General features: G+C 39.1%; 1 protein-coding gene across 2 annotated transcripts in view; it reads right to left on the reverse strand.

The window, feature by feature from the left end:
* Window positions 1–6,024: 6,024 nt before the first annotated feature.
* Window positions 6,025–26,736, reverse strand: part of nhsa (Nance-Horan syndrome a (congenital cataracts and dental anomalies)) — a 168,098-nt gene continuing 147,386 nt past the window's right edge. For both annotated transcript variants that reach the window (XM_079803498.1, XM_079803497.1), the window contains 5 exons: window positions 25,546–25,735; window positions 22,816–22,947; window positions 19,844–22,687; window positions 19,626–19,749; window positions 6,025–9,379 (listed from right to left, as the gene is read on the reverse strand). In XM_079803498.1, coding sequence (XP_079659624.1) covers window positions 8,761–9,379; window positions 19,626–19,749; window positions 19,844–22,687; window positions 22,816–22,947; window positions 25,546–25,735 — 3,909 coding nt within the window. In that variant the 3' untranslated portion in view covers window positions 6,025–8,760. The remainder of the gene's footprint in view (window positions 9,380–19,625; window positions 19,750–19,843; window positions 22,688–22,815; window positions 22,948–25,545; window positions 25,736–26,736) is intronic.

Here is a 26,736-nt window from a genome sequence, read left to right on the forward strand (position 1 = left end):
TAAACAGCAGTGGCCCAAGAACAGAGCCCTGGGGGACACCTGTGTCACAAGCCTTTGATGTAGACAGCATATTATTGACTCGCACACACTGTACACAGTCACTAAGATATGATTTTATCCACTGCAGTGCACTGTGAGACAGTTTGTAGTTTGTCAATTTCTTTAGCAGCACTGAGTGGTTGACCGTGTCAAATGCTTTGCGCAGGTCTAAAAAAACAGTGCCCACGACCCCTCCCTTGTCCAATTTAGCTCAATTTAGTTCACATAATTGGTTATGTGAACGGTGGACCAGCTGACACCAGGCACAAACTGTGCAACAACTAGTCGGGGTGTGAACAAACAGTCGAATATTCGATCTGTAATTAATATTAAAAAAATAAAAATACTATTTGAATTTTACTGCGTTGCTTTGCTGGCTGTAAAATGCTATGAATCAATGATATATCCTACTAAAACTCAGGTATAACTAAATCCACTGGGTGGCGCTGTGGAGCGCATTAACAGGTTGATTGTATTTGATCACACAATGTCGTCTGCCTCGTGATGTTTGGAATTACTCAGATGAAAATTGAACATGATCTTACAAAATGGAGTTACTTTTGATCAAATGAATGAATGAAACCGAGTTATTATCACGACCACAATAAGAAATCGCATGAAATCCAAACACCAGGCGAATGATTAAAGACCGCTGTCCACCACTGCATTCACGAGGGCAGGTAAGAGCAGCTTTACCCCTGTGTGGTGTAGTGTTATATGCATTTGATGCATGTAATTACATTTAGACTCCACTAGAGGGCCACCTTTGTTTTACTGCTGTGGTTAGTGAGAGTGAGTTAGTGACATATACAAGCTGGTGAGCAGCACAAGCAACTAGTGTGTGTTCAGTAATAAATATGTGGTTCTGAGATACACCCCTCTGCCTGTGTAGTTTATCAAATACACTACACAAGAAGGAATACTACAACTCAGAGTGAGAGCGAGATAACTTGTATGATAGCAAAATGATCTCGAGACATATGCTTCCTTTAAGTTTCGTCGAGGGTGAACAGAAAACATAAAGTGCTGTTAGAAACTTCTCTTAACACCGTTAGCTTTGTGTCTCTGCAACGTCCGTCAGCAGAGTGTTTTCTTACCCGAGATTAATATCATCCACATATTGTTTTTCTCAACATGTGAAACAATATAAACACGATAACCACATATTGACTTGTGTATTTGGGTCAGTGACATGACATGTATTTTGTGTGTCGAATTCATTATTTTCCTAAAACGAATTTTAATAAATACATGTCATATATCAAATTGATCTACAATATTTCCTTTATAAGAAACCCTTTTCATTTTTTTATGAAATTCAATTTACAATTGTGGTGTTTGAAAGACCAAAAATGTCAGGACTGTCTGAGCGTACAAGCAGAAAACAAAACTGCAAAAAAAAACTTCATTTTCTCTGTAAAATTCTTAATCAAATAGTTTGGCATGATTTTACGTAGAATTCCTTATAAATGAGGGAAACTAGTGTATCAGTCCTATTTCAAAACTATTCCATTACCTGAAAAGTTTACTCCAAATGTCAGGGAGGCTGACCGACATAATGCCATTTTATGCAATGTTACTTTAAGAAAGCCATGTGACCGCTGTATATGACATCACACAGAAGACCCCAGAGGACCCCTTTGATGCTGTAACAGTCTTAGTCACCCTCCCATAAATATTAGATAATTTGACATTTTTGAGTAATGATGAGGTTGATTCAACTTATGAGGTTGAAAACTTAGAAAATTTGTTATTATAAAAATGTGTATTTGATTAAAAAAATGTATGTATAACCTTGAGCATATGGTGTCCAAGTTAATGCCTGTTAGATTTGAATTGAGTTTGAAATGTCAGGTGGTGCGACCAGCAAATGCACATTTAAAAGCATCAATTCCCACTGCAATTGCAAAAGCAAGAAATATAACTGTAAACCGTTATATAATGTATACAGAAAAACGAAACCTAAAATCTCCATATGGAAAATTGGGTGTTTGGAAAAAATTGTCCGTTTATATGAATTGGACTAAAAGGGCAATAGATAAAGAAATGGAAAGGGAATTTACCATGTGATATGCATTTAAGACACTACAATATCATATCTACAAGTTTTCAGTATGCTAAATACACTAAATGTATAATATTTTAAATGAATATATGGTTGCACAACCTGACATTTTCTGGGTGGTAAAATCAGAAATCTTGTTTAATAATTAATTAATGCTGTCTTAAAAGCTGTAAAACCAATATGATTCAACACCATACATTTTTGGACATAAAAATGCATTTAAAACCGTTTTGCTTAATTATTATTTTTATCTTAACCTTATTTGTCATTGACCCATGAACGTTCTGCACGATAACTGGTGCGGCCTGCTTTATATTAAAAAAAAAGTTCCCCGCTAGCGCTTCTTGAGCTTATAATGCTTTTTTTCTTTGGGCCTATTATTATTTTTTTTCACACACATTGTTTAAAGGTGCTCTAAGCGATGTCATGCATTTTTTAGGCCAAAACATTTTTTGTCACATACAGCAAAACATCTCCTCGCTATCCGCTAGCTGCCTGTCCCCTGAACACACTGTAAAAAAAAACGCGGTCTCTGTAGTCAGCACAAGATCCACAAACTGCAACAAAAACAAACTGGTGCAGGCTGGACCACGCAGCACAACAAGCAGCGTGACGGAAAAACTTTTGGCCTAAAAAAAGCGTGACATCGCTTGGAGCACCTTTTAAGGTTTTTTGTCTGATCTTTGACGCGATTGCAGGCAGTAGCGCAAAGTTTATTATGTGCTAACTTGATCTAATATTTGATGTTTTTAAAAATGTAGATTTAAAATGCAAATAAGAATCGAATATATTTTGAGACATGTCTTAATGATTTTCAGTTGTGTTCAAGGTAATTAAAGCAACAGTTTTTCAAAAGTATGGTCTTTGGGGTAAAAGGTACCCCTGTTATTGGGGCGAAAGAAACCGCTTGCTGACTTTTCCATTTGTTGACTTGACATGGTTAGGTTCAGATGGTAAATATCATATTAAAGGGTTAGTTCACCCAAAAATTTTAATTCTGTCATTAAAAATGATTCACCCGTGAGACCTTCATTCATTTTTGATGGAATCCGAGAGCTCTCTGACCCTCCATAGACAACTATTTGATTAACATTTTTAAGGTCCAGAAAGGTAGTAAGAACATTGTTAAAGAGCACCTATCATGGAATTTTGAAATGTACCTTTCATGTAGTGTGTAACATAGATCTAAGTGAACAAAAACATCCTGCAAAGTTTGAAATATGACAGTGCACCGTATTATTTTCTTTCAAAAGTAAGAGTCGACTCTGAGTCATTTTTAAGAATCTTTAGAAGACCGAAGCTTTTTCTCTGACTAGATGACGTCAACTTGTCAAGTTATTTGAATACGATACGCCCACTTATTGCGCTCCAAGACGCCAGTGAAAACTAGAAAACATCATGGCGACGAGACGCTGTGTTCTGAAATGCCACTCAAAAGCAAACTTTTCATCTGCCCAAGGATGAGCATTTGAAGACTAAGTGGCTTGAAGACAAACCATACATCGTCGCGATTGTGTGTTTATTAGTCTTCAAATGTCTCTATGTGCATGTTTCGCGATCTCAGGAAGCTTTTATTATGGACTATGGTCTATTATGGCACATGGTTCTTCTTCGTCTGTCTGTACCATATATGGACTACATGTGCACAGAGCGCCCTCCGGCTGCCAGTATGAATTGAAAACAACACATGAGACATCTGCGCATTTTGAGGAAGTATTGAATAAAAAAATACTCCTCTGTTTAGAAATTTGACACAGACATATGAGAATCTATCAATATGTCTCCTCATCTGCACACTTTTGAACTAAAAGCCCTGAGGGATGTTGATTTGTCGCGAGTCTTCGTGAGGAGAATAGAGGAGTTTTTTTATGAATTAAAGCAGCTGAGGCTCATATTACAATCAAACGGTACCGACGCGGTTTTCATATTCATAACTCCTGACACATATTAACAAATTACTGTCACTATAAGACTTTGATGGGCGTTCCGTTTCCGAAAATATCTGCACAGACTATACCAATCACAACTGACTGGGTCATCGGACCAATCAGCGCAGATTAGCGTCACGTAAAGGCGGGGTTTTGAAAAGTGAATCACTAAAGGAATCATTTGAGAATCGCTGTCAAAACAGGTAAAAACAAATGCATATTATAAGAAAACTAAAGTCTTTTTTGTCATTGCATGCATGCAAAACTGTTGTTAGGGACTTCTAAAACAATATTTGGAACATTTTAAATGCCATAATAGGTGCTCTTTAAAATAGTCCATGTGACTCCAGTGGTTCAACCTTAATTTTATGAAGCAACAAGCTTTTTGTGTGCAAAAATAAAATAATAACGATTTAATTCAACAATGTGTGTGTCAGTCTCCGCAGCTATTGACGTAATAAATATAGTGCAGCGCTTCCGAGTTACGTCAGAGCTGCGTCAGAACGCCGGCTCACCATCAGACGATGCTGTGTGTGATGACACAGACCTGAAGGAATATGGTATCGTCAAATATGGTATCTTATTATTGTTATTGTTATTTGTTTTTTGCACACAAAAAATATTCTTGTCACTTCATAAAATTAAGGTTGAACCACTGGAGTCACATTTTAACAATGTCTTTGCCACCTTTCTGGACCTTGAATGTGTTATTAAATAACTGTCTATGGAGGGGTCAGAGAGCTCTCGGATTTCATCAAAAATATCTTCATTTGTGTTCTGAAGATGAACGAAGGTCTTACGGGTTTGGAACGATAATTTATTGTTACTACTCTAAATCTATATTATATTATTATGGGATCTTACATTTTAAAAATAAAGAAACAAAATAATTTTCAAAAGTAATGTCTATATTAACATTTTAATGACATGTTTATTAAACAAAAATGAATTATTTTGTTTTCTGTTCATGTAGATAGTGATTGTTTTGAACAAGTATTAACTTAGACATTATTAAAAACATATTATTTTAGCTGAAGTATTTGTATCAATACTGTGAGCCTTTTGCCCGTGTGTGGGGTGCGCCACTCCATACATTTTTTTGTTCTAAACAAAGGGAACCACTTTTATGATTTATTTTCACACACAATCTGTTGCTCCATAAATGTTCAATTAAAAAAAAAGGTTCCTGCAATCATACACTATTTTAATTTTAAATATACATAAATTAAATATATAAAATAGATATATTTTACATAAAAATATGGTACTTTTAGTGGTAAATAAATTCATAAATACAACAAAAATATTTAACTGCATGAATTGATAGTTTTTATATTATTGAAGATATTATAACATTTAAAAAAAATTGGTACTTTTAGTGGTAAATAAATTCATAAATACAACAAAAATATTTAACTGCATGAATTGATAGTTTTTATATTATTGAAGATATTATAACATTTAAAAAAAATTGGGGATCACACCTCAGACCCCCGTGCCCAAATGTGTCCACGAAGGACCAAAGAAGGGCTGTAATATGAAGGTCCCTTGAGGGTTAAGGTGTTCCTTTAGCCTCGTTGTACCCTACTGTTAAAATGTGGCGTAATATACTAGACTTCACTTAATTCATCATATTCACCTTGATAAGGTGATAAGGTCTTGATAAATGAACACACACACACACAAACACGTTTGTTTTCCTATCTTAGTGAGGACATTCCAGAGGCGTAATGGTTTTTTTTAATGTACAAACTGTACATTCTATCCCCCTACCCATCACAGGAAACATTCTGCATTTTTACATTTTTAATAAAACATTTTGTATGTTTTTAAAGCTATTTTAAATATGAGGACTCATGAAATGTCCTCATATTTCATGTTTACGTCGTGATACCAGTGCTTCTTTATAATACCAATACCCGTTCATTATACAAATTTGTGTCCTCATAAAACACACACACACACAGAGAGAGATAGAGACGTGTTTAGGTGTTTAAAGCAGTCACATTTATTGGCCTCTTCTATGCACATTTACTAAACAGCCAGACAAGCTGGCAAACTGATTTAGAGACATTTTACAATGGGACTCTCCACAAAGTTTACTAAAAAATAAATACAAGACTCAAAAGTGTTGCACAGATCAAAAATATACAAAGGCTTATAATTAATGTAAACTTTGAAAACATTTTACATAAGAAACACCCTGGAAACAATTTTTAAAAGGTATTATATTTACAAATTTGTACAAAAAAAGAAGGAAAAAAAAATGTGTTGCTTGAAGACTTCAGTCTAGTACCAGAAGAGACGTAACATAACTGTGTGTTCAGTACAATGTTTGTCCAACTCTGAAATCCTTTGGTACACAAATCTTTGCATGTTACCATTCACCAAGCATGCTTCAACAATATTAGATTTTCAATTCATTACTGATTTTGCCTACGTGTGAACTATTCCTGTTTAAATAGCCTTAGGTACAGCAATAGACAATCTTCACAAACATACTACATCAGTGCAAATTTTAAGGTTAGACTTTTACAATGTTGGAATGGTAGCTTACAAAATCGTTTACCTCTGTCTCGGAGATGGATAGTGATGGAAGTCTTAAGATTGCTTAGATTTGTAATTGTGTTTTTCCCTTTGTATAACATCTATACCTAAAGCTAGATAGTTTGCCGGTAGCTGTTAGTGATCAAATAGCTGTAGACTTCGTCCTGTAAATGATCCAAAGACTGAATCTCACGCCAAGCAAGGTAAGTCGCAAAAACACCAGGCGGTCAATGGTACAAAGGAGAGAAATGCCAAATACACCACTGGACATCATTAGGTTTCAACGGATCATTAACACGGTAGCTTATGTCATTAGTATTTTTTATATTATCTATAAGTGGTTTTATTTTCTGTTAGATTCATCTCTTTTAAAACCAGTGTTTTCCCAATAAAGCTTAACCTCTGAAATAAAAAAAACGTCTATAAATAAATCCGCAGGCATACATTGATCAAAGCCCAATATTTCATAAAAGCCAGCTAGACACTAACTCTTCCGCTTTCGTACCAAAATGAAAAGCATGAGGTGGGTCTTATTTAAAAAGATGAGAAAAACGAGAACTAAAACGGTAGTGCAAATCCATGTTTTTCATCTTTCCTTTACAACCTCTATTCTTTGATTTGCACCTTTTTCAGCAAATCCGCATACGCACAGATTGATCGTCGATCCAGCAAAGACATATTGTCTATATACGACTTTACTGCAGACTTGCTCTCTCTCTCTCTCTCAGTCTGACGTGACTCCACACCTCTGTAGTCTTTCTTTGGATACTTTTTAATTGTCTGTGCTACTTGTTTTCCATCAGGACGAAACCCAACTTAAAGTCCTTCTTGTAACTTTCCTCAATGCCCTCTCAACATCGCAAATTCAAACCCAAAGCAACACAAACGGCAAAAGCCTCCTGACCAAAAGCACTTTCACTACACTCTTCTAAAAACTTCTACTTGTCCTTCTACATGTTATTTAGCCATAGTCCATTTTACTACATATAAATGTCTTTGATAAAGATTGTCAACAGTGTTTCAATCCGATAGTTTAGGACAAAAACAGATCATATTTGACATATGAGGCAAATTCATTGACGCTCTCGAAAAAAACAATGTACCAATATCGGCTCCTCGCTGAAGTTTTATTGCATGCAGTTAAGTCGATCTATTAAAGTGAAATATATAAAAGCTACAACCACTGCGGTAGAGGCATAATTTCAAGTTGGCTGTTAAAAGCTTGCACAGTATTAGTCCTGCTGTGTGGGTCAGTGATCATAACAAAAAAAAAATCACTTCACGATGAGCAGAATCATTAATATATGAGAAACGATTGGTACGGTATTCACAGAATACATCTAGTGCCCGTGTTGTAGCTGTTCTTAGATCAATTCATTGATATAAAAACAATGGGTTGATTTATTCATTTTAAGAAATTTGCTTAAAAAAGGTTAAATATTGAATGGAAGGGAAGAATCATGTGGGCATCCGATTGCTTTAAAATTAGATGTCGCATTAAAAGCCTTTCAATATCTCAAAAATGCCAAAAAAGGACAATTTGCCAGACAGTAAATTACTGTTTTTTTTTAAGATAATCTCATTAAAAATACATTTAAAAAAAATCATTATTCTATATGTAGATTCCTTTGTGGCATTCTATAAGATTTCTCTGACATTTTCTCAGTACCAAAAGAAGTGCAAAATAGTGGTTGGCCATCAGGATAATCCAACACAGCTACATCTCTTGCCCAATAAGATCCAGTCGCGGGCTAAGCCCATTTATGCTACAGCTAACTATACAAAAGGCCACTCTTTGATTGTCCCAAGCTGTTTAGCCATAAACAGTTATGTATTTAAGGTATACAAGAAAGATTTCCCCTTCTTTTAACACCTCCTGGACCCATTTTCACAGTTACCCCTGTACAGTACTGTTTCTAGACAATGCTAAATGTGTGTGACGTTGATGCACCGTGAATAAAATGAAAGGTACACGAACAAAGCATTTACATCAAATAAATATGCTCATGGAAGTTATTAGAACACCACTGAAAATCACCATCAGAATAATTTGTTCTTTTTGATACAAAAGGGAACAGACACTATGTAGTTTGTCTACGGTCTTCTTAAGAACAGATACCCAGCATTATTGACTTAATGTCAAAGATTGTGTCTAGACTTAGTTGATGCTCAATTCATTTTTCAGGAGGAACGGTCATCGTGTGGGCTTCCGTCTGAGTTTTCCGTTTCCCCTTCTGATATGGCCTGCATGGGAGCCATGTACAGCCGACTACGTGTACTGTAGCGGCTACTGTTTGCAGCTGGCGGCATCCTTGACCGGCCTTGTCTAGATGAGGCAGATGTGGGAAAAGCTTTTGTGGAGAAGCCCTCGGCGTAGGATTTTGGAAAGGGGCTGTGGATTTGCTCAGGAGTTTCCTCTGGAAATTGCTGTTGTAAAGGAGAAAGTGGCTCCTCTAGTGGTCTAGAACCCTCCATCAGGAGCTCACCGGGGCTTTTGGGTGCAATAGGGCTCTTTAGGATTTCTGTAGCTGACATGCGATAACTGGAATCGGACCGACTTCCCTTTTTCAACAGCAGTAATTTGAACTCCTCATTCGAGGTAGTGGACTTTTTGGCACTCCTGTAAATTGGACCTGGGGTTCTCTGAGACCCAGTTTGTATAGATGGACTTGCAGGCGTGTTTGGGGTGCTTGGCGAGGTTGCAGGATTCGTTACAGATCCATTCCCAGAGACGGCGGCTGAACGGTTCCGCACTGATGTTTCTCCAGAATCTTTCCTGCCCAGCATTTTTCGTTTTGACCTGAGATGGAAAAACACAAATGAGAGACTAAGAATTTGGGGATTTTTAACTCTTTCCCCACCATTGAAAACACAGAAAGCTGGAAAATTAAGTCACTGTTATACGGTAGAGGGCGCTATTACGCATCTTCTGAAAGAGTACTGAATCTCCTGATCAAAAGATATGTGAAGAAGCAGAAACATGCGTGCAACATACATGTTAAATGATGCACATATAAAATAACGCGATAATCAACATTAAACGGCATATAAATCAAAACGACCTAATGTTAGGGTGCTTTCACACTAGCAGTTTTGGTGCGCACCCGGGTTGGATTGACGTCAGAGTTCGGTACGTTTGGATGATGTGAACACGGTCTTCCAAACTCGGGTGTGCACCTGCGAACCGTACCAGAGTCCGCTTAAAAAGGGTGGTCTGGGGTTCGGTTCATGTGAACTCCGGTACGGTTCGCTGCTGATGTGAACGCAATCGTACTAAATCGCGGAAGTGAACCGCTATTAATGACGTATGATTTGATAAAAATGTGTGTTTGTGTGTGTTTCACTCATTTTCCTGACCACTGTGACTGACATACTGCAAGCAGAGAGCTGTAAACCTCATTTCTGCTCGTCTTCAGCATTCTTTAGAGCATTGCAGTACATTTGCGGCATATAGACGCAAGTGCCATTACGTACTGAAGCTTTAGAAACAAAACCAATGGTTAAAAAACAAAAATATAAAAGTGAGGTGAGCAACGCTATAGAGACAGAGCGTATTTAGGCCACGCCCACACCGGGGGGGAAAACAATCCAACGCTCTCCATTGACTTTGCATTGCGGGAGGCTGCCTCGTTGTCATTCCGGACTTATAACAAAAAACAGAACAATGTCTAAAAGCTGATATGTGACAAGGTGTACAGCAAACAAGCTAAAAAACACAGAAATAAGTTTTTATAAGCTGTCGACCCAAAAAAACGAGCGTTTAAGAAGATAAAAGTGGATACAGGCAATACGAAGTGAAGCTTCAGCGGGAAGAATGGGTAAATTTAGGGATCCTGACACTCAGTATGCCTCAATATGTCAATGTGTGCAGTAAACATTTTGTCACTTAAGTCAAATATCCAAATGTCCGTTTTATATATTATATTTACTGTCGCTGATTACGTTCCCCTCTAGTCGTCATAGTTCTCAGTGTAATATGGCCTGAATCCACTTTTTTGTACTTAAACGCTCGTTTTTTGGGTCAACAGCTTATAAAAACGTCTGGGTTTTTGCTTCTAGGTTTTGTTTAGCTTGTTTGCTGTACACCTTGTCACATATCAGCTTTTATACATTGTTCAGTTTTTTGTTATAAGTCCGAAATGACAAAAAGGCCGCTTCACGCAATGCAAAGTCAATGGAGACGGTTTGATTGTTTTCCCCCCCGGTGGGCGTGGTCTTCAGATTATGACGCATGTTGATCTGTCTCTATGCATTTTGCCGCCTTCACGCTCGGTCGTTACTAAGCAACTGGGTAAACAGCTGCTGCTTTAATGACGCAAACGCACCCCGGTTCGGATCCAAATAATATAATATGAACACAGTCCAGCGGGGGCAGGGGGAGGGGGGAGCAATCGAACTCTGATTCGGTCCCGGCAATCGAACCAAGTGTGAAAGCACCCTTACTGAATGAAATGTCGACCCAGGACGAGCTATAGGACTGTGACGCTTTGGGGGTGTTGATGGACTCGATCTAATCCATCTATTTTTTGATCATTCTGAATTAGGGATGCTCATTTCGGTTAATTTTCCCGACCGACAACCGCTGCTCGTTATCCAATTATTAACCATTAACTAGGGATGTGCGGTACTGGGAAAATACCGGTATGTATTTTATTTCAAACGGTACGATATAAAGATTTTGCTCATTTCGGTATATGCTGCTGTTCCGAAGTTCACCGCTAGGTGGCAGTGCGCTACCCAAACTGACACGAAACCGGCAAATGTGGCGCCATAGAGGAACAAAATGAATACAGCAGTTTAATCTCACTCAACACGCACATAAGGAGTTAATAAAGAGAGGATTAGACGTGAAATTTGGAATTACTTTGCTTATAAAACTGCTGAAGAACCATCAAATCTTGCCAAGCATCTGCCACTTGCCCATCCTGACTTGTACAAGACATTAAGAGATTGACAGGTGAGTGCATAAATCAAACGATCTAATTTAGACATTTATTTTCTTTTAACACTGATCAACGCACATACATAAGATCGTATCGTTTAAATATGAATTCTCCAGCGTTCGTTTCAACCAATGACATTTAGATTTCATAATATTTGCACGCATACTATTGCACTATATTCGGGTAAGACGTAACCAACTGTGTTTGTGACTGCTCACTAAAGATGGACATTTCTGACATAAGTTTGTGTGTATTTGACTAAGGAAAAACAACTTGATTTGGAATGCATGACGCTCTTTAGGCTTGTCTGTTTGTTGTTGGTATGAGCGCAAAGAAAAGTCTCTCTTAGCTCCCATCCCATGTATTACGGAATGCTATAAAATCGCTCGCATGTTCAAATTGGCAAGATTTAAAAAGACGTGGGCAGTGATTTCCGTCAGCTGTCCCGAAACGAAAGCATTAGTTTTGAATCGGAGCGCGCAGACTGCTTTTATAGTGCATGTGATGTCTTTTGAAGCTAGAAGCAATTTGCTCATTTTGAGAGCTAGAGAAGGAGTATTGCTGAAATTACTTTGCACAACAAAGTTTCCAAATGACTGATTTGATAATCTTTGTTGATTCATTTAATAATAAACATTTGCGTTAATTTCCCGCTTTATAAACCAAAGCCAAAATTGTGGTATCGAGCCATCCCTACCGTTAACTGATAAGATTATAATATTGAATTGCCATTAAATAAAAATACAATTGACGAGTCTGTGACCCGTTAAAGACACTTTTTTCACAGGTTCATTTTACTGTGCGAACAGCAGCAGAACAGATCAACAACAGAACCTGGATTCCCACATTATCAAATTCTTACGCACCTGCCTGAGAAAAACTGAATAAAATATAAATAAAAGCATAAAATAAATAGGCCTACACTAAATATTTTTCACTTAAACAATTACCAAATTAAGATGACAAAATTAAAATACACAGAATTCGTTTGAAGCTTTGAAGAATCGGAATAGTTTTTTTCGTCAAATTAAAATAGCAGGCCTACCTCAGTCCACACCGTGACTAGTTTTTATATTTTTTTTATAAAGTAAAAAGTAATGTGGGTTAGTCTGTTGTTACCACAACAAAATCAACAACTGCTCTGACTCTCGTGCACTTTTCAGAACATTCTCTTCGCTCCTTTGTCCCCCCCCTCCTTCATCAACTCTTACTGCTGATGACTTTGCATCATTTTTCACAAACAAAACCTCCTCCATCAGCAGCCAATTCTCCACACCACAAACTAACACACACATCTCAACAGCCATCACACACACGCTCCCCTCCTTCTCTCTGCTCTCCGAAGCAGATGTCTCCAAACTCATCCTTTCCAGTCATCCCACTACCTGTCCGCTTGATCCTATCCCCACCCACCTCCTTCAGGCCATTTCTTCTTCTGTTACTTCTGCACTCACTCACTCACATTGTCAACACCTCTCTTCACACCGACACCTTCCCCACAGCATTTAAGCAGGCTCGGGTAACCCCACTGCTTAAGAAACCCTCTCTGAACCCAGCACTTTTAGAAAACTACAGACCTGTATCCCTTCTGCCTTTCATTGCAAAGACACTTGAGCGAGTTGTGTTTAACCAGCTCTCTGTTTCTTGAACAGAACAACCTCCTGGACATCAACCAATCCGGCTTCAAAAGCGCCCACTCAACTGAGACTGCCCTGCTCTCGGTTATGGAAGCACTGAGACAGGCAAGAAAGGCTTCCAAATCCACAGTACTTATCTTACTGGATTTGTCTGCTGCTTTTGACACAGTCAATCACCAGATCCTCCAGTCAACTCTCATGAAGATGGGCATCTCAGGAACCGCTCTCCAGTGGTTCATGTCTTACCTCTCAGGTAGGTCCTTCAGGGTGTCATGGAGAGGTGAAGTGTCTAAGTCACATCATCTAGCCACTGGCGTTCCCCAGGGCTCAGTGCTTGGACCACTTCTCTTCTCCATCTATATGTCATCACTGGGATCTGTCATTCAGAAACATGGCTTTTCCTATCACTGCTATGCCGATGACCCTCAACTCTACTTCTCATTTCAACCAGATGGTTGGTGTTCGTATCGCTGCCTGCCTAACAGACATTTCAGCCTAGATGAAGGAACATCACCTGCAACTCAACCTTGCAAAGACAGAACTGCTTGTGGTCTCAGCCAACCCAGCACTTCATCTCAATCTCTCCATTCAGCTAGGTTCATCAACCATTACTCCGTCCAGGACAGCCAGGAACCTTGGGGTTGTGATTGATGATCAGCTAAAATTCACTGACCACATTACTGCAACAACCCGGTCCTGCAGATTTGAGCTATACAACATCAGGAAGAATAGACCCTTCCTATCAGAACAGGCCACACAACTACTGGTCCAAGCTCTTGTTCTCTCCAGACTGGACTGCTGTAATGTTCTTCTAGTGGGCCTTCCAGCATGCACTATCAAACCCTTGCAACTGATCCAGAATGCAGCAGCGAGGGTGATCTTTAACGAGCCGAAGAGAGCGCACGTCACACTTCTCTTCATCAGTCTGCACTGGCTGCCAATAGCCGCTCACATCAAATTTAAGGCACTGGTGCTCGCCTTTAAAGCAACCACTGGCTCTGCACCAATATACCTAAACTCGCTTGTTCAGACTTACACACCCTCCAGGAGCTTACGTTCTGCCAGTGAACGACGCTTTGTGGTGCCATACCAGAGAGGCATGAAATCACTCTCACGGACCTTTTCTTGGACCGCCCCAACCTGGTGGAATGACCTGCCTATCTCAATTTGTGCGGCCGAGTCTGTAGCCATTTTCAAAAAACATCTAAAGATACATCTCTTCCAGCAGCACCTGACCAATCAAGAATAGCACTTATCATTCTATTCATTTTCTGTCTGTCTAATTTATTTATAAAAAAAATTAAAAAATAAAAATTCTGTCGTGTGTTCTGTGCTAGATTAAATGAGACTTGTTACAGCACTTGCATATTGTTGCCCTTGACTGTTCTAGTTGCTTCTATTGCTCTCATTTGTAAGTCGCTTTGCATTTAGTCATTTAGCAGACGCTTTTATCCAGTGTTTCCCACACAGACTTATTCGTGGCGGTGCGCCACAGAATAAACACCGGCCGCCACATATTGCGCGTCGTTATTATTTTAAAAAAATGTTTTTACGCTATTTAAAACACGTGTATTCCTTCAGCTGCATTTCCTTTCCCTGCTCTCTCTCTTTCTGTCACTCACGCGTGTCTCTCGCTCTCAAATGGCCAAACCTGCTTTTGATATGAAACAAAGTCTAAGCTTTTAAAATGTTTAAAGTTTCAATACGAAATTCAAACAATAAATAGCGTTTTGGCGCTAATGAAACAGTTAAAGCCAGAGGCGTTGAAAAACAGAGTTGCGACGTGCTCTCATCTCCCGGCGGTGCGCACGGTCACGTGGTTCACGGAGCGCTCAATAGTTCCAAACAAACCCGCGCTGTCAATAATACATTTGAATGAATAGACGATAGTTTCACTATACAGGTGTTTGCAGCATTTTTTGGTAAACAGTACAGCATAGTGTGCATTGATTATTACGTCAACTATTTACAGTATCATTTTATTATGTAAAGTGAGATGCAACATTGTTAACATTAATGTTAATATTTTTCTTGTATTTAGCCCTCAGGTATTCCTTACTAATTGCTCACACTTATACTCATTGGTGGTCAAATGTGACTATACACCTTAACTATTTTTCAATTAAATAAATGTTCTATATTTTAGTTTAATAATATTTATTGAATATTTTGAGGAGATCTTTGGTACTAAATAGGCCTACTATTTGTGCAATAATTATGGTCCATTAATGACCATTTAATGAATTAAAATATTTTTCTTCTAATATTTTTCTTATTTATATTACAATTAGTGTAATTAAGGTTAAAATAGAGAATTCCAATGCAAAGAGGCAAATTAGAGTCATTTTGTGGCTGGAAAAATAATACATTTCATTTGTAATGCCATGGTTTACCTACTAGGTGCCTGTATGGCGCTTTAATAAATATACATGTGTCTAGTTGCTCAAAAAAGTATTGCAGATCATAACTGCTTACTTATTTTTAGGTTTTGCATTTTAAGAAATATTTAGATATGATCAAACTCTAGATTTCTTTAAATGTGAAATTTTAAAACGTTAACTTGCATCCTAATATTTTTTAATGATACTTATATAGGCACACACAAGTGAATATTAATGAATGCGAGCAAATATATTTTAACCCAAGAAAAGTTTCAAATAGTGCTAAAAAGGCAAACTTATTTTTCCCTATATGTACAGTAGGCTATATACATATGAATTGATACTGAATCAAGATCGAAATCGACATTTGTGCCAATAAACAAATTATAACAATTCAGGGTCTGTATTCACAAAACATTTTATCTTACCACTAAGAGTTCTCCTAAATGGCAGTAAAAGTTCTTAGTTACGAGTTTTCTCTTAAACTATTCACAAGGCTGCTGAGAGCAACTTTTACTAAGGAATAGATAGAAGTCTTAAGCTAAGAGTAAGGGCGGGGTTGACCTTGTTGCTATGGATGATGTCATTACGCTTACTAACTATGACCACAGTGATTGGCTGATAGGGGATTTGATCTCTGTCAGTGATTTAATTATAGAAATATTTTGTTGAACGTGGTTTCATGTTGCTATATTCAAATAAAAAGTTTAAAATAAGAATGTTGCCATATTCAAATAATGATTTTAAAATAAAAATGTTGCTATATCCAAATAAAGATTTGAAAAATTAGGCCAAGTTTTACTAATTCAACGAATATATGTTCAGCTTAGGGGAGTAACGATTCATCTACTACATCGATGAATCGATTTATATTCCTATGATCTAACTACATCGATCTGTGCTCAGCAAGTTGGACTTCCGGACGACATATATCGATCTAACATTGTTTTAAAAGGTAATCAATCGATTGTATCGATAATAGGAAATAACGCATTGGATTTAAGCACGTCAGACTTTATTTGGATGTTTTTTCTTAGCACTTTTAATGATAAAGGCGTTAAACGTTACTCGATTCAGTCTGCCTATCTGTGACATCATCGCCACGCACCAGCAGCAGCGCTAAGAAAACAAAACATAGCATGGCGGATGGCAGAGGAGAAGCAAACGAGCGAGAAATTATCAAGTCACCAGGAGAAAGAGCTACCTGTACTTTCAACCCTTGCTAAATGTTACCTGTGCATTCCTAGCACCAGTGTGCCAGCAGAGCGAGTTTTTAGTACTGCTGGCGACATAGTGAACGCACAGAGGTGTTCTGCGGTCAGATCATGTTGATCAGTTGATATTTTTTGAAAAAAAAATCTGTAGAGTCATTGAAGAGTAGTTGATTACATTTTATCTTTTGTTAAATATTGTTTGTTTATTAAACTGAGAGTAGTAGCACGCAGGCCAGTTTATTCAACCTGAAGAAATGTTGGTTGCACTTTATTTTTGATATTAATATTGTATTTGTCTTATTTTAATGTTAAAAAACAACAGCAAAAGTAGCAGGTAAACCTACTATTAATTAAACCTGAAGAGAAGTTAGTTGCACTTTATTTTTGATATTAATATTGTAATATTATTATGTTGGAAAACAAAAGCAGAAGTAGCAGGTTAACCTACTGTTGAAATGTTGGTTGCACTTACTGTGCTTTTATTGAAAATGTATTGAATATTGAAAATGAGAGCAGAAAAGGTTAACTTCCTGTTAATTCAACCTACACTGTTGGTTGCACTTTATTCAAATAAAATTTGAATGCATTTGCCATTAATTGTTGTTTACTTGTTTGTTTATATCCATAATTAATTGATACCTGATTCCCTTACAAGAAACAACAGAAATCTAGGAAACTTCACCTGCACTGACCAGTATCCAGATATTTATTTCAGTCAAACAATTTTTGGCTAAAGTTACTGAATCGATTTCAAGTCACTGAATCGTTTCAGATCGTATCGTTCTAAATGAACCAACATCGTCCTTGAATCGTAACGACAACCTCAAATCGTGATATGAATCGAATCGTTGTTAAAACGAATCGTTACACCCCTAGTTCAGCTAATTGTCAGCCTCTTATATGTCTCTTACATAAATTCAAGCAAAAATTATGTTTTATAAACAAAGTTGTGAGGCGCACGTTCAAATGGTCTATATAATCAGCGCAGCCGAGAGCCGACTCACCTAGTTACCTCGACGGTTTTCTGCATCCCTCCGCCACCCCGTTCCTCACTCGCGGTCTGCAATGTGGGGCATAACTCTGGGTTTGAGCTAAATTCCAAGCTCGGAGCCCTCAATCCCCTCGGACAGTGCACCTAATATGCTTATAATTTTTACTCTATTCAATCATTTTTAAGTGTGAACTCGTAAAAACAACTGCCATCTTACATTATTTTTTAAATTAAAGCTACACTGTGTAACTTTTTTAGTCTATTCTTAGCTAAAAACACTTAGTACTTTCAAAAATATATGTGCTCATTAATGTATATTTACTTCTTTCAAGTAATAAAGTATTCTCGTAAGTTTATAATATGCCATTGAAAATACATAAGGTAATGGGATCTAACGGTGGTCGCCATGTTGCCCCTCCATCTTGAAAGTACATTAGCCAAAGAGGGACATACCCGTAAATTCAAGCTTCGCCTTTCGCGTTTTAACCGGTTTTACTGTGCGCGTCAACTTGTTCAGACTTGTCTGGTGCATGTGCAGAGTTTTCATCTCAGCAGCTCCAGTAACAGAGTTATACGGCGTTTTCCTGGCTTGTTTATTCCTCAAAAGTCTGTTTTTCCTTGTGTGGTATTTCTGTGCGTTAATAACTCCGTAAGTAATAATAGTTATTGTCATTGTGGATGTGTTTCAGAGTGTGTCATCGCGTAATTCAGTTGATGTCACCTCAGAAGTATTTTTGTGTCAACATACAATAGCGTAATGCTCACCTATTTGAATAATCATTCAGTTATTAACAATGTTTATTCGTTTATAGAAAATATTTGCTTATAATGTATGTTGATGGAAATATGTATCAGGTCTGATCGGCATATTAACACTTGTTATACAGAGCTAAACCTGCGCACACACTTTTGTAATCCGACACCGCTTGTTAGCTGCAGCAGCGGCAGCTCCGCTCCTTTTAATGCAGCTGCATTTAGCGCCTATATATGGTACAATAAGCTCTGGTTTACGGTTACATTATACAAATGTAACTTATACGTATAGTTATACAGTTCTTAACTGTGTATATTCTGTCATGTCATTATCATGTATATTTACCATCCTAATTTGTTCTCTCACAGAAACCACATTTATGTACATATCCATGCAAACCTGTTTATTCCTTGCAATTGGATGACTGAATAAACATCACTATCATCAAAGTTCACTCTGGATTAGCTGCAGTTCTTTCTAGCCGAATAATTAGGCCAGTTGAGTTCCAACCATCCCACTGCGCACAGAATATCCCACAGGCACCGTGTCGAATGTGGACGAGGTCGAACTGGAAGCCATATTAATCTTGGACTAAATCGGCCACCGTAGGAGTTAAAACGAAATCGGAATTGAACAGAACAGAAACTAAAATTCACTGGATGGTCATATACCAGTTCACCACTAGATGGGGGAAAATATCACACAGTGTAGCTTTAAAGATACATTTATTATCACTATTGCCTCAATGTTGTATAGTGTCTTTGGGCAGATTGTGGCAACAGCCAGTAGGATTGTTTAGTGATTTGGTCTTAGTGACTTAGGAGTCCTCTTGACTACTCCTAGCGTTTCATGGATTTAGGAGCTAGTTTTAGTGCTAAAAGTGCTAAAATTTTGTGCTAAAATTAGGACTGACACTTTTAAAAAATATATTTTTAAGAGTTTCTCCTAAAACGGCAAGTTAGGAGCTACTTTTAGCCTTAAGAAGTTTATGTGAATATGGCCCCCGATATACAACAAAATATTCTGGGGGCCATGAAACTTTCGTGAAAATGATCAAAAATGCTGGTGGGGAAAGATTTTATATTTTTTTCCTGATCATTAAAATTATACCAAACTTGAAACACACCTGTGAATCATGGCAAAGAGATCCTCTGTTGTGCGACTTTTGCTTGGTGAAAGAAAAACACTATCATCCTCGGATTTGGATTCGTCTGTCAGAGGGGACACAGTTGGATCGCTTGGTGTGGACTCTGAAATAGAAACTTTGGAATTCATCCCAATTCAAAATGTCTAAAATATGAAACATCATTGCAGCTTAGTAATGGAAAGATTACACAAACATACCTCTGCTAAAATAGTCCTCTGTGTCTGGTGTTGACCCTTCCTCTACATGTTCCTGTGAGGCACTTCTGGTTGGAACACCTGATGTTACAGATTCTTCTCCAGCACCGCTGATTGGATAAGCTTGCAATGTCTCTGATCTTTGATTGGCAATATCAGGCACTTGGTCAAGAATATCTGACCTCTTTGCTAGACCATTCTGACCAGGGCTACCGTTGTTTGGCTCAGATCTCAATGGCTGGTTTTGCTCTACTTCCAGATTACTCTGGACAAAGAAATTATTTGAGGTGCTCACCTCTTCTGCAACTTCTCGGGAATTGTCCAACGTCAGTTCATCCATGTTCACCTGCTCAGACTGGGCCTTAAAAGCAGTCATGCTCCGAAGAGGGGATGGGGCTAATCGGTCATATCTATTTCTTGCACCAAAATGGCTTGCTATATTCTTAGCAGCTAGTCCATCTACTGGGGTAAACAGTGATTCGCAATTGTCCTGAGAGGAAGGTTCTGTGAGAAGGGGTCTATAGGGTGGAGGTTTCCTAGTTTCATGGTGTTTATTGTGTGTAGGTGGGGTGATGATAGTCACAGTGGGACACTTAGGCCTAGTGGCAGTATCAGTGCTAGGTCGATCGTAGCTCCCTTCTCCAGATTTGCCAACGGAACGTAGCTGAACTGAACGAAGAACCGTAGGAGTGATGGCCAGAGGACTAGTGATTGCCAGCTCATCACTTAAAAGAGTCTCTCGCTTGGTTTCTGCTGCCTTGTGTTTGCTCTTGTGCAGGATGTGCATCTGGTTTTTGTGAATTGAAGGCTTGCTGACATTGGGAAGGGCACTTAGGTTAAGGTGGGTGGGAGGTATGATAGGCAATTCAAGGTCCCTTTTGGACGAGGACTGCTGCAAAGAAGCAAGTGAGGACTTCCTTTCTGGGACTTTGGGTTTCCTCTTGCCACCAGGAGGAGACATTGGGTGAGCGTTCGGGAAGAATGCCGACGGAAGAGATGATGTTGGTGTCTCCGACTGGCTTGAGTAGCCACTGGAAGGTGATGCTAGACCCACCAGCTTTTCTGGTGAAGGCAATCTAAACTCGCTTTCCACCGATGGCAGTGAAGGGGTGGTGGCCCTCGATCCTGACTGGGAAGTCTGGGATTCTGAGCTCTCCTGTGATTTAATGCATTCAATGACAGTGGTACCCGTAGCTGTGCTGGAATTTGACAATGATCTGTAAGGATCATTGGATTTCAAGTCATTAAGAAGCCAGAGATCTGCATAGTCTGACTGGACAGCTCCTTCATCCTTGAAGGAATGCGTTTCTGTGGAGCCAAACAAAGCAACTTCCGGAATTTCTGTAGAACTCTCAACACCCCAAGCCCCCAGTGGCTCCTCACTCTCCAGCTGACCCGAGGAGCCTCCGTTCAATCCCACATGCTGTGTTCTCTCCCTGGAAGACGTTGATTTGTTCTGACCACCTGCAATCTTTGGTTCGTTCCTGTCAGTGGGAGGTCCAGCATGGCTGCTTATTGTCCTTAAGGATGAGCTACGTTTTGGTGGGGATGGCTTCACCTTTGGTTTCCTTAGAGAGAGACTTTGTCTCCCAAGTGTGTTAGTTTGATGTCCATATTCGGCCTGCTGCTGGTCTACAGATGCATAGTTATATGTGAAGCTTTTGCTACCTTTAAGACCACAGTCAAAGTGCATGGAGGTATAGTAGCCCTCTGCATCTACAGAATAGTGTGAGGTGGTGTCTGCCTTTTCAGAAGGTGGCCTATCTGTTAAGCTTTCAAAAGTGGCTATGCTGGCAAAACTGGGACATTCTAGGATGCTCTCTACCCTAGAGTGCTCAGGACTGAAGTCAGGGTGGCAAGGTATGTTGTGCCTGTAGTGGGGATAGCTCCACTCACCCTCACTGGCAGTGCTGACTCCAGCATCATCAAGCATGTCAGTTGCTGTGGAAGTGAATGAACCTGTCCTATGGCTACGGAGGCCTTGCGGTCGGTCTCCAGGATATGGATCAATAATGAAGCCTGTGGAATCATCATTAGTATTAGTAGCTGCATTCAACGATAGCTCTGAATCACAGTGGGATGATCCGGTGAGTGGGGGTGAGGCTGCAGGTGGAATGGTCTCTGACGTCTGGGAGGGACACGTTGAACTACTACCACTCCAGTTGCCACTCGAGGACTGGTGATCTTCCTTGTGGTCCATTTGGCTAGTCAGCACACCAGCGTTGGAAACCGAGTGAATCGGGCTACTGAACGTATCAGAACTTGACGAAATCTCACAGCTACCCATGTCAGCTTTACGAGGCAGACGGGATCGACCCCTCTCTATCCAGTCATGCTCGGTAGTTCCAGCATGCTGCTTGAATTTCAAACTGTTATGCTGGCCCTCTGGGATTGCCTGGTCATCAGTGCTCTCTTCATCATCTTTTAGAATATGTTCCCCTGGGACTGGTAGGAAGTCCTCGGCTTCAAACGGGGACAGTTCTTCCTCTTCCTCATCATCATCCTCATCACTGTCGTCATGACCTTCATCCACCAGTCGCCCTCCCTCACGCGGGAGGCTTCGGGAACGTAGACGGGAGCCTACTGAGGCGGTGAACATTGTGTCAGAGTTGTCAGGCAGAGAAGATATGTTCCCCGTGGAATGGGACAGTGACACAGTCACGGCCTGCCCCCTTTGTGCTCTGATCCGTCTGCGTGAGGGTGCAGCCCCAACAACCAGGAATTCTTCAGTCTGGCAACCAGAGTCCTTGGTGCAGAGGCGAGAGAGAGTGAGATCCTCTTGGAAAATTTCAGGGTTGGTGTGGACTATCACGGTACGTTCTCTGGCCACCGGAGACTCGTCAGAATCTAAAACATGATGAAAGATGTTTTTAGTGATACATTTTATTAACGTGACATTTCCTATTATCATCTATCTAAATAAACAAACAAGTAATGAAAACAAAAAGAGTGATTTAGAAGAATGCCTAACACACCCAAATCCTGCTGCACTCGTCTGGGAATGCCAGTGATCGTTTTCCGTCTCCTTAGCTTCCTCCGCCGTTGAAGCACTGACTGCGAATGGACTAGTGAGCAGCGCACACTGGCCTCTCTGTCGAACCCAACCCCTGCAAAGAGCAGCAGACATGTGAGAGCCTGTTGGGTGCAAGCCACTTTTTCTACTTCTCCCTACCATGTTTCTCACACTCGTTTTTTTAATGCTAAATACAACATTTTAGTCATAATAAATATTTAAAAAACACATTTATGAATTAAAATAATCATTTCTTTAACAATAAATTCTTGAATAGTATTTAACACATATTTAATACTTTATTAATATTTATTCATAGTATTTTACAATATATATAACAGTAACATGCAGAATTTCATTATGCAAGTTTAGCAATACATCTCAGAAGAAGAAAAATGCATGTCTCATAAAATCACAAATGTAACAAAAAAAAAGATGGTTTCAGTCATGTTAAAATATTTTAACTGACACAAAAATACATCAGACAATACGCAATGCCATGCAAGGTGAAAGGAGCGACATATTCGGGACGTCAGAACAGAAAACAACCAGGGTTGAAAATGGGAGTATTACTGTCCTACCCGACCCCAGCCTTACTCTCTAGACTGCTGCTGTACATTGTATTTTGAAGCTCTATTTGTTTTGATGTTTGTCCAGTGTCATGCATCATGACTCTCATGTGATTCGCAGGCTTGGCCCTTTGAGCACCAATTACACCACTGCGCCTGTGATGTGCAATTTCAAGTCAACACTGTCTTTGACTCAATCCATGCTGACACGCACTGCAAAAGTCCTGTTCCAGTCAAGCCTGGAGGAGATATATTTGGCCTCTTTGTAATTCTAATGCAACTGATTAGCATGCACAAAACGCTTTCTTGACTCTTTGCATTTCCTGGCACAAAGAACGTTACCAAGACAACTAAGAACTTTTTTGTTTCAAATTTCATGACTTGCAGATTTTAACCTACTTTTCCAGTGTGTCTAATGCTGTCATTATTCTAATGCATTTGGGTGATTCTTCAGTTTGGGCACTTTTGACAACTTGGAAAAATGAAACTTCTTCAAACCATGTTTCTTCTATGTTAAAACATTTATCACGTGTCAAGGAATAAAGAAGATCTGATTAGGGCCTTGTTTAACCTTGGTCTGAAAGTCTAAAATAGCAAAAGTCTAAAGTGCTTTAAAAAATCATTATAGAGAACAAAGTTTCCCCAACTGAAAAAAAAATCACCCGTCTACGTTAGCCATCTTTGTTTCAGGACTACTGAATAATCAATTATTGTAACTGCTTTTTACATTTAAGAAGCTACAACAGCCAAAATGAGTGTTTATATAGCTGAGATGCCAACCCCTTCTCTCTCTCTCTCTCTCTCTCTCTCTCTCTCTCTCTCTCTCTCTCTCTCTCTCTCTCTCTCTCTCTCTCTCTCTCTCTCTCTCTCTCTCACGTTCTAAATGGTGATGGTTAGGGAATGAAGTGGCACTGAGACTGAAGAGGGAAACTCAATGGACATGTAAAAGATCTCTCACTTAGCAAAGCTGATATCGCTGAGGGGGAAGTAGCGTTGGCGCCCTCCTCTGAAAACAATACACGCAAAATTCAGCGCTCTCACAAGGTGATCCTTCTGTTCATTGATGCCAGAGGAGAACTTTGGTCAAGATGTTGATGCTTTTAGTAATAAAATGTAATCTAGACTGTTCCTGAGTTATGTTAGCACTAGTCATAGCAAAAATGCAGGGATTATGAAGGCTGAAATGCTAATGCTAACCATTTTAATGTAAACCATACAGCGTTTTTCAATGGTCAATACTGAGAGTTGACGATATATACTGTATAACTTGATAGTAAATAGACAAAATATCTCAAATAGTTATATTTGTATATATCTGTAGTTATATTTTGGACCGACCATTTCTGTTAACAGGGCAAGCCACTGCCCAAAATGACATTAAGGGTGTGTTCACACTTGTCTGGTTTGGTTGGATTAAAATGAACCCTGGTGCGATTGCTCTGTTAGTGCGATTCATTTGAATAAGTGTGAACCGCTGCCATCCGAAACAAACAAGCAGACTGAGATCACTGAAAAGATGGGTCTCCGTCCGCTTTCAAACACATTCTGGTGCGGTTCGAGTGAAATATGAACACAACGTGGACCAAAACGAACCAAAAACAGGACATGATGTCACAAGCATACCTGTTTTTTTTCTTGTCAAAGTTGTGATGTTGCACATCACAGTTCGGTACAGGTATAAAAAGGTCATAAAAGCCTTTCTTTTGTTTTGTATCTTTAGGTTCGGTGTTAAAAATGGCAGCGTGAACGCCAAGCGAACTAGGACTAAATATATCATTTTTTGGATCCGGACCAAAAGAACCAAAAACCTGAACACACCCTTAATCAAGAATTGGCACAAAAGCTCCTGGCATTATCTGTTATCATTGCTCTTTAGGATTCTCTTACATACTAAATTCACACACATCACTAGATCCTAATGGACCAAAGTTCTCCTGCAGTAGTGACAGACTCGAGCCCAATAGTATGCAGTTGAGCAATAATAAAACGAAAGTAGCTTTTCTTTAATTTTCCTTGTTATTATGCAACTTTCCTTTACAAGATAAATCATAACTGCTATGAACTATCATTTAAGTGACATGACTCCGCATGCATTATCACCAGCAAGCACTAGAGGCATTTACCTGTTACGTTAATGGGGACGATGCATGAGGTGATGACTTGAGACTCCGTCTTCATCTTCTCTGCTGGGGTGGGTAATGGTAAGATTCCAGCCCAGTTTGTCTGTTTGTCCAGCGTTGATGGCACGTTTGGGATCGGGCTTTTCGGCCAGTGGCCCAGAGCCTCTGAATCTGAATCGACTGGAAAAGCAACCTAGAAGAGCATTACGGGAAAGAATATCAGTATGAGGTTTCTGCGGTTGGATGTGTCTATGTAATGACTGATGTTTCTGTAAATTTCAAGACCTCGTGAATTCACTTGATAAGAGCAGTTAAAGGGATAATTCACCCAAAAATGAAAATTCTGTCATTAATGACTCAACCTCATGTTGTTCGAAACCCGTAAGACTTTCATTCAACTTTGGGACACAAATGAAGATATTTTTAATTAAATCTGAGCTTTCTGTCCCTCCATTGACAATCTACACAATTACCACTTCCAAGGCCCAGAACGGTAGGAAAGACATCACTAAAGTAATCCATGTGATTCCAGTGGTTTAACCTCAATTTTATAAAGTTTCGAAAGTGCTTGATTGCGCAAAAAACATAATTTACCACTTTATTTACAAAATATTCATCTCCAACACTCGTTCACGAGAGCACCACAACATGAGCACGTGTGTAAAAATGGTTAACTTGCGTCGCTTCATAAACTCAAGGTTAAACCACTGGAGTCACATGGATTACTTTAATAATGTCTTTACTACCTTTCTGGGCCTTGAAATTGGTAGTTTCGTATAATGTCAATGGAGGGACAGAAATTAGGGTTTCACCGATATGGAAATTTTGTCCGAAGCCAATGACCGATAATTCTTTATATTTTAAAGCCGATAACTGATAGCGTAGAAATCTAGAAACACCCTAGCGGCAGCAAATGTAATTTGCAGCCGAGTAGTCTAGCAACTCTCCGTTGGCTTGCAAGCTGAAAAAAAAACAAACTCTGGTCAGGCCAATCACATCGTGGTTAGAGTCGGTGGGCGGGCTTAACATAATGATGGTAGAGTTGATATAGTTTTTGAGAGCCTGATTACAAAAACAAAAGTCACATTAAAGGGATAGATAGTTCACCCAAAAATGAAAATTAGCCCATAATTTACTCACCCTCAAGTCATCCTAGGTGTATATGACATTCTTCTTTCAGACGAATAAAATCAT

The sequence above is a fragment of the Gobio gobio genome (assembly GCF_949357685.1).
Source record: "Gobio gobio genome assembly, chromosome: 21".
NCBI classification, from domain to species: Eukaryota; Metazoa; Chordata; class Actinopteri; order Cypriniformes; family Gobionidae; genus Gobio; species Gobio gobio.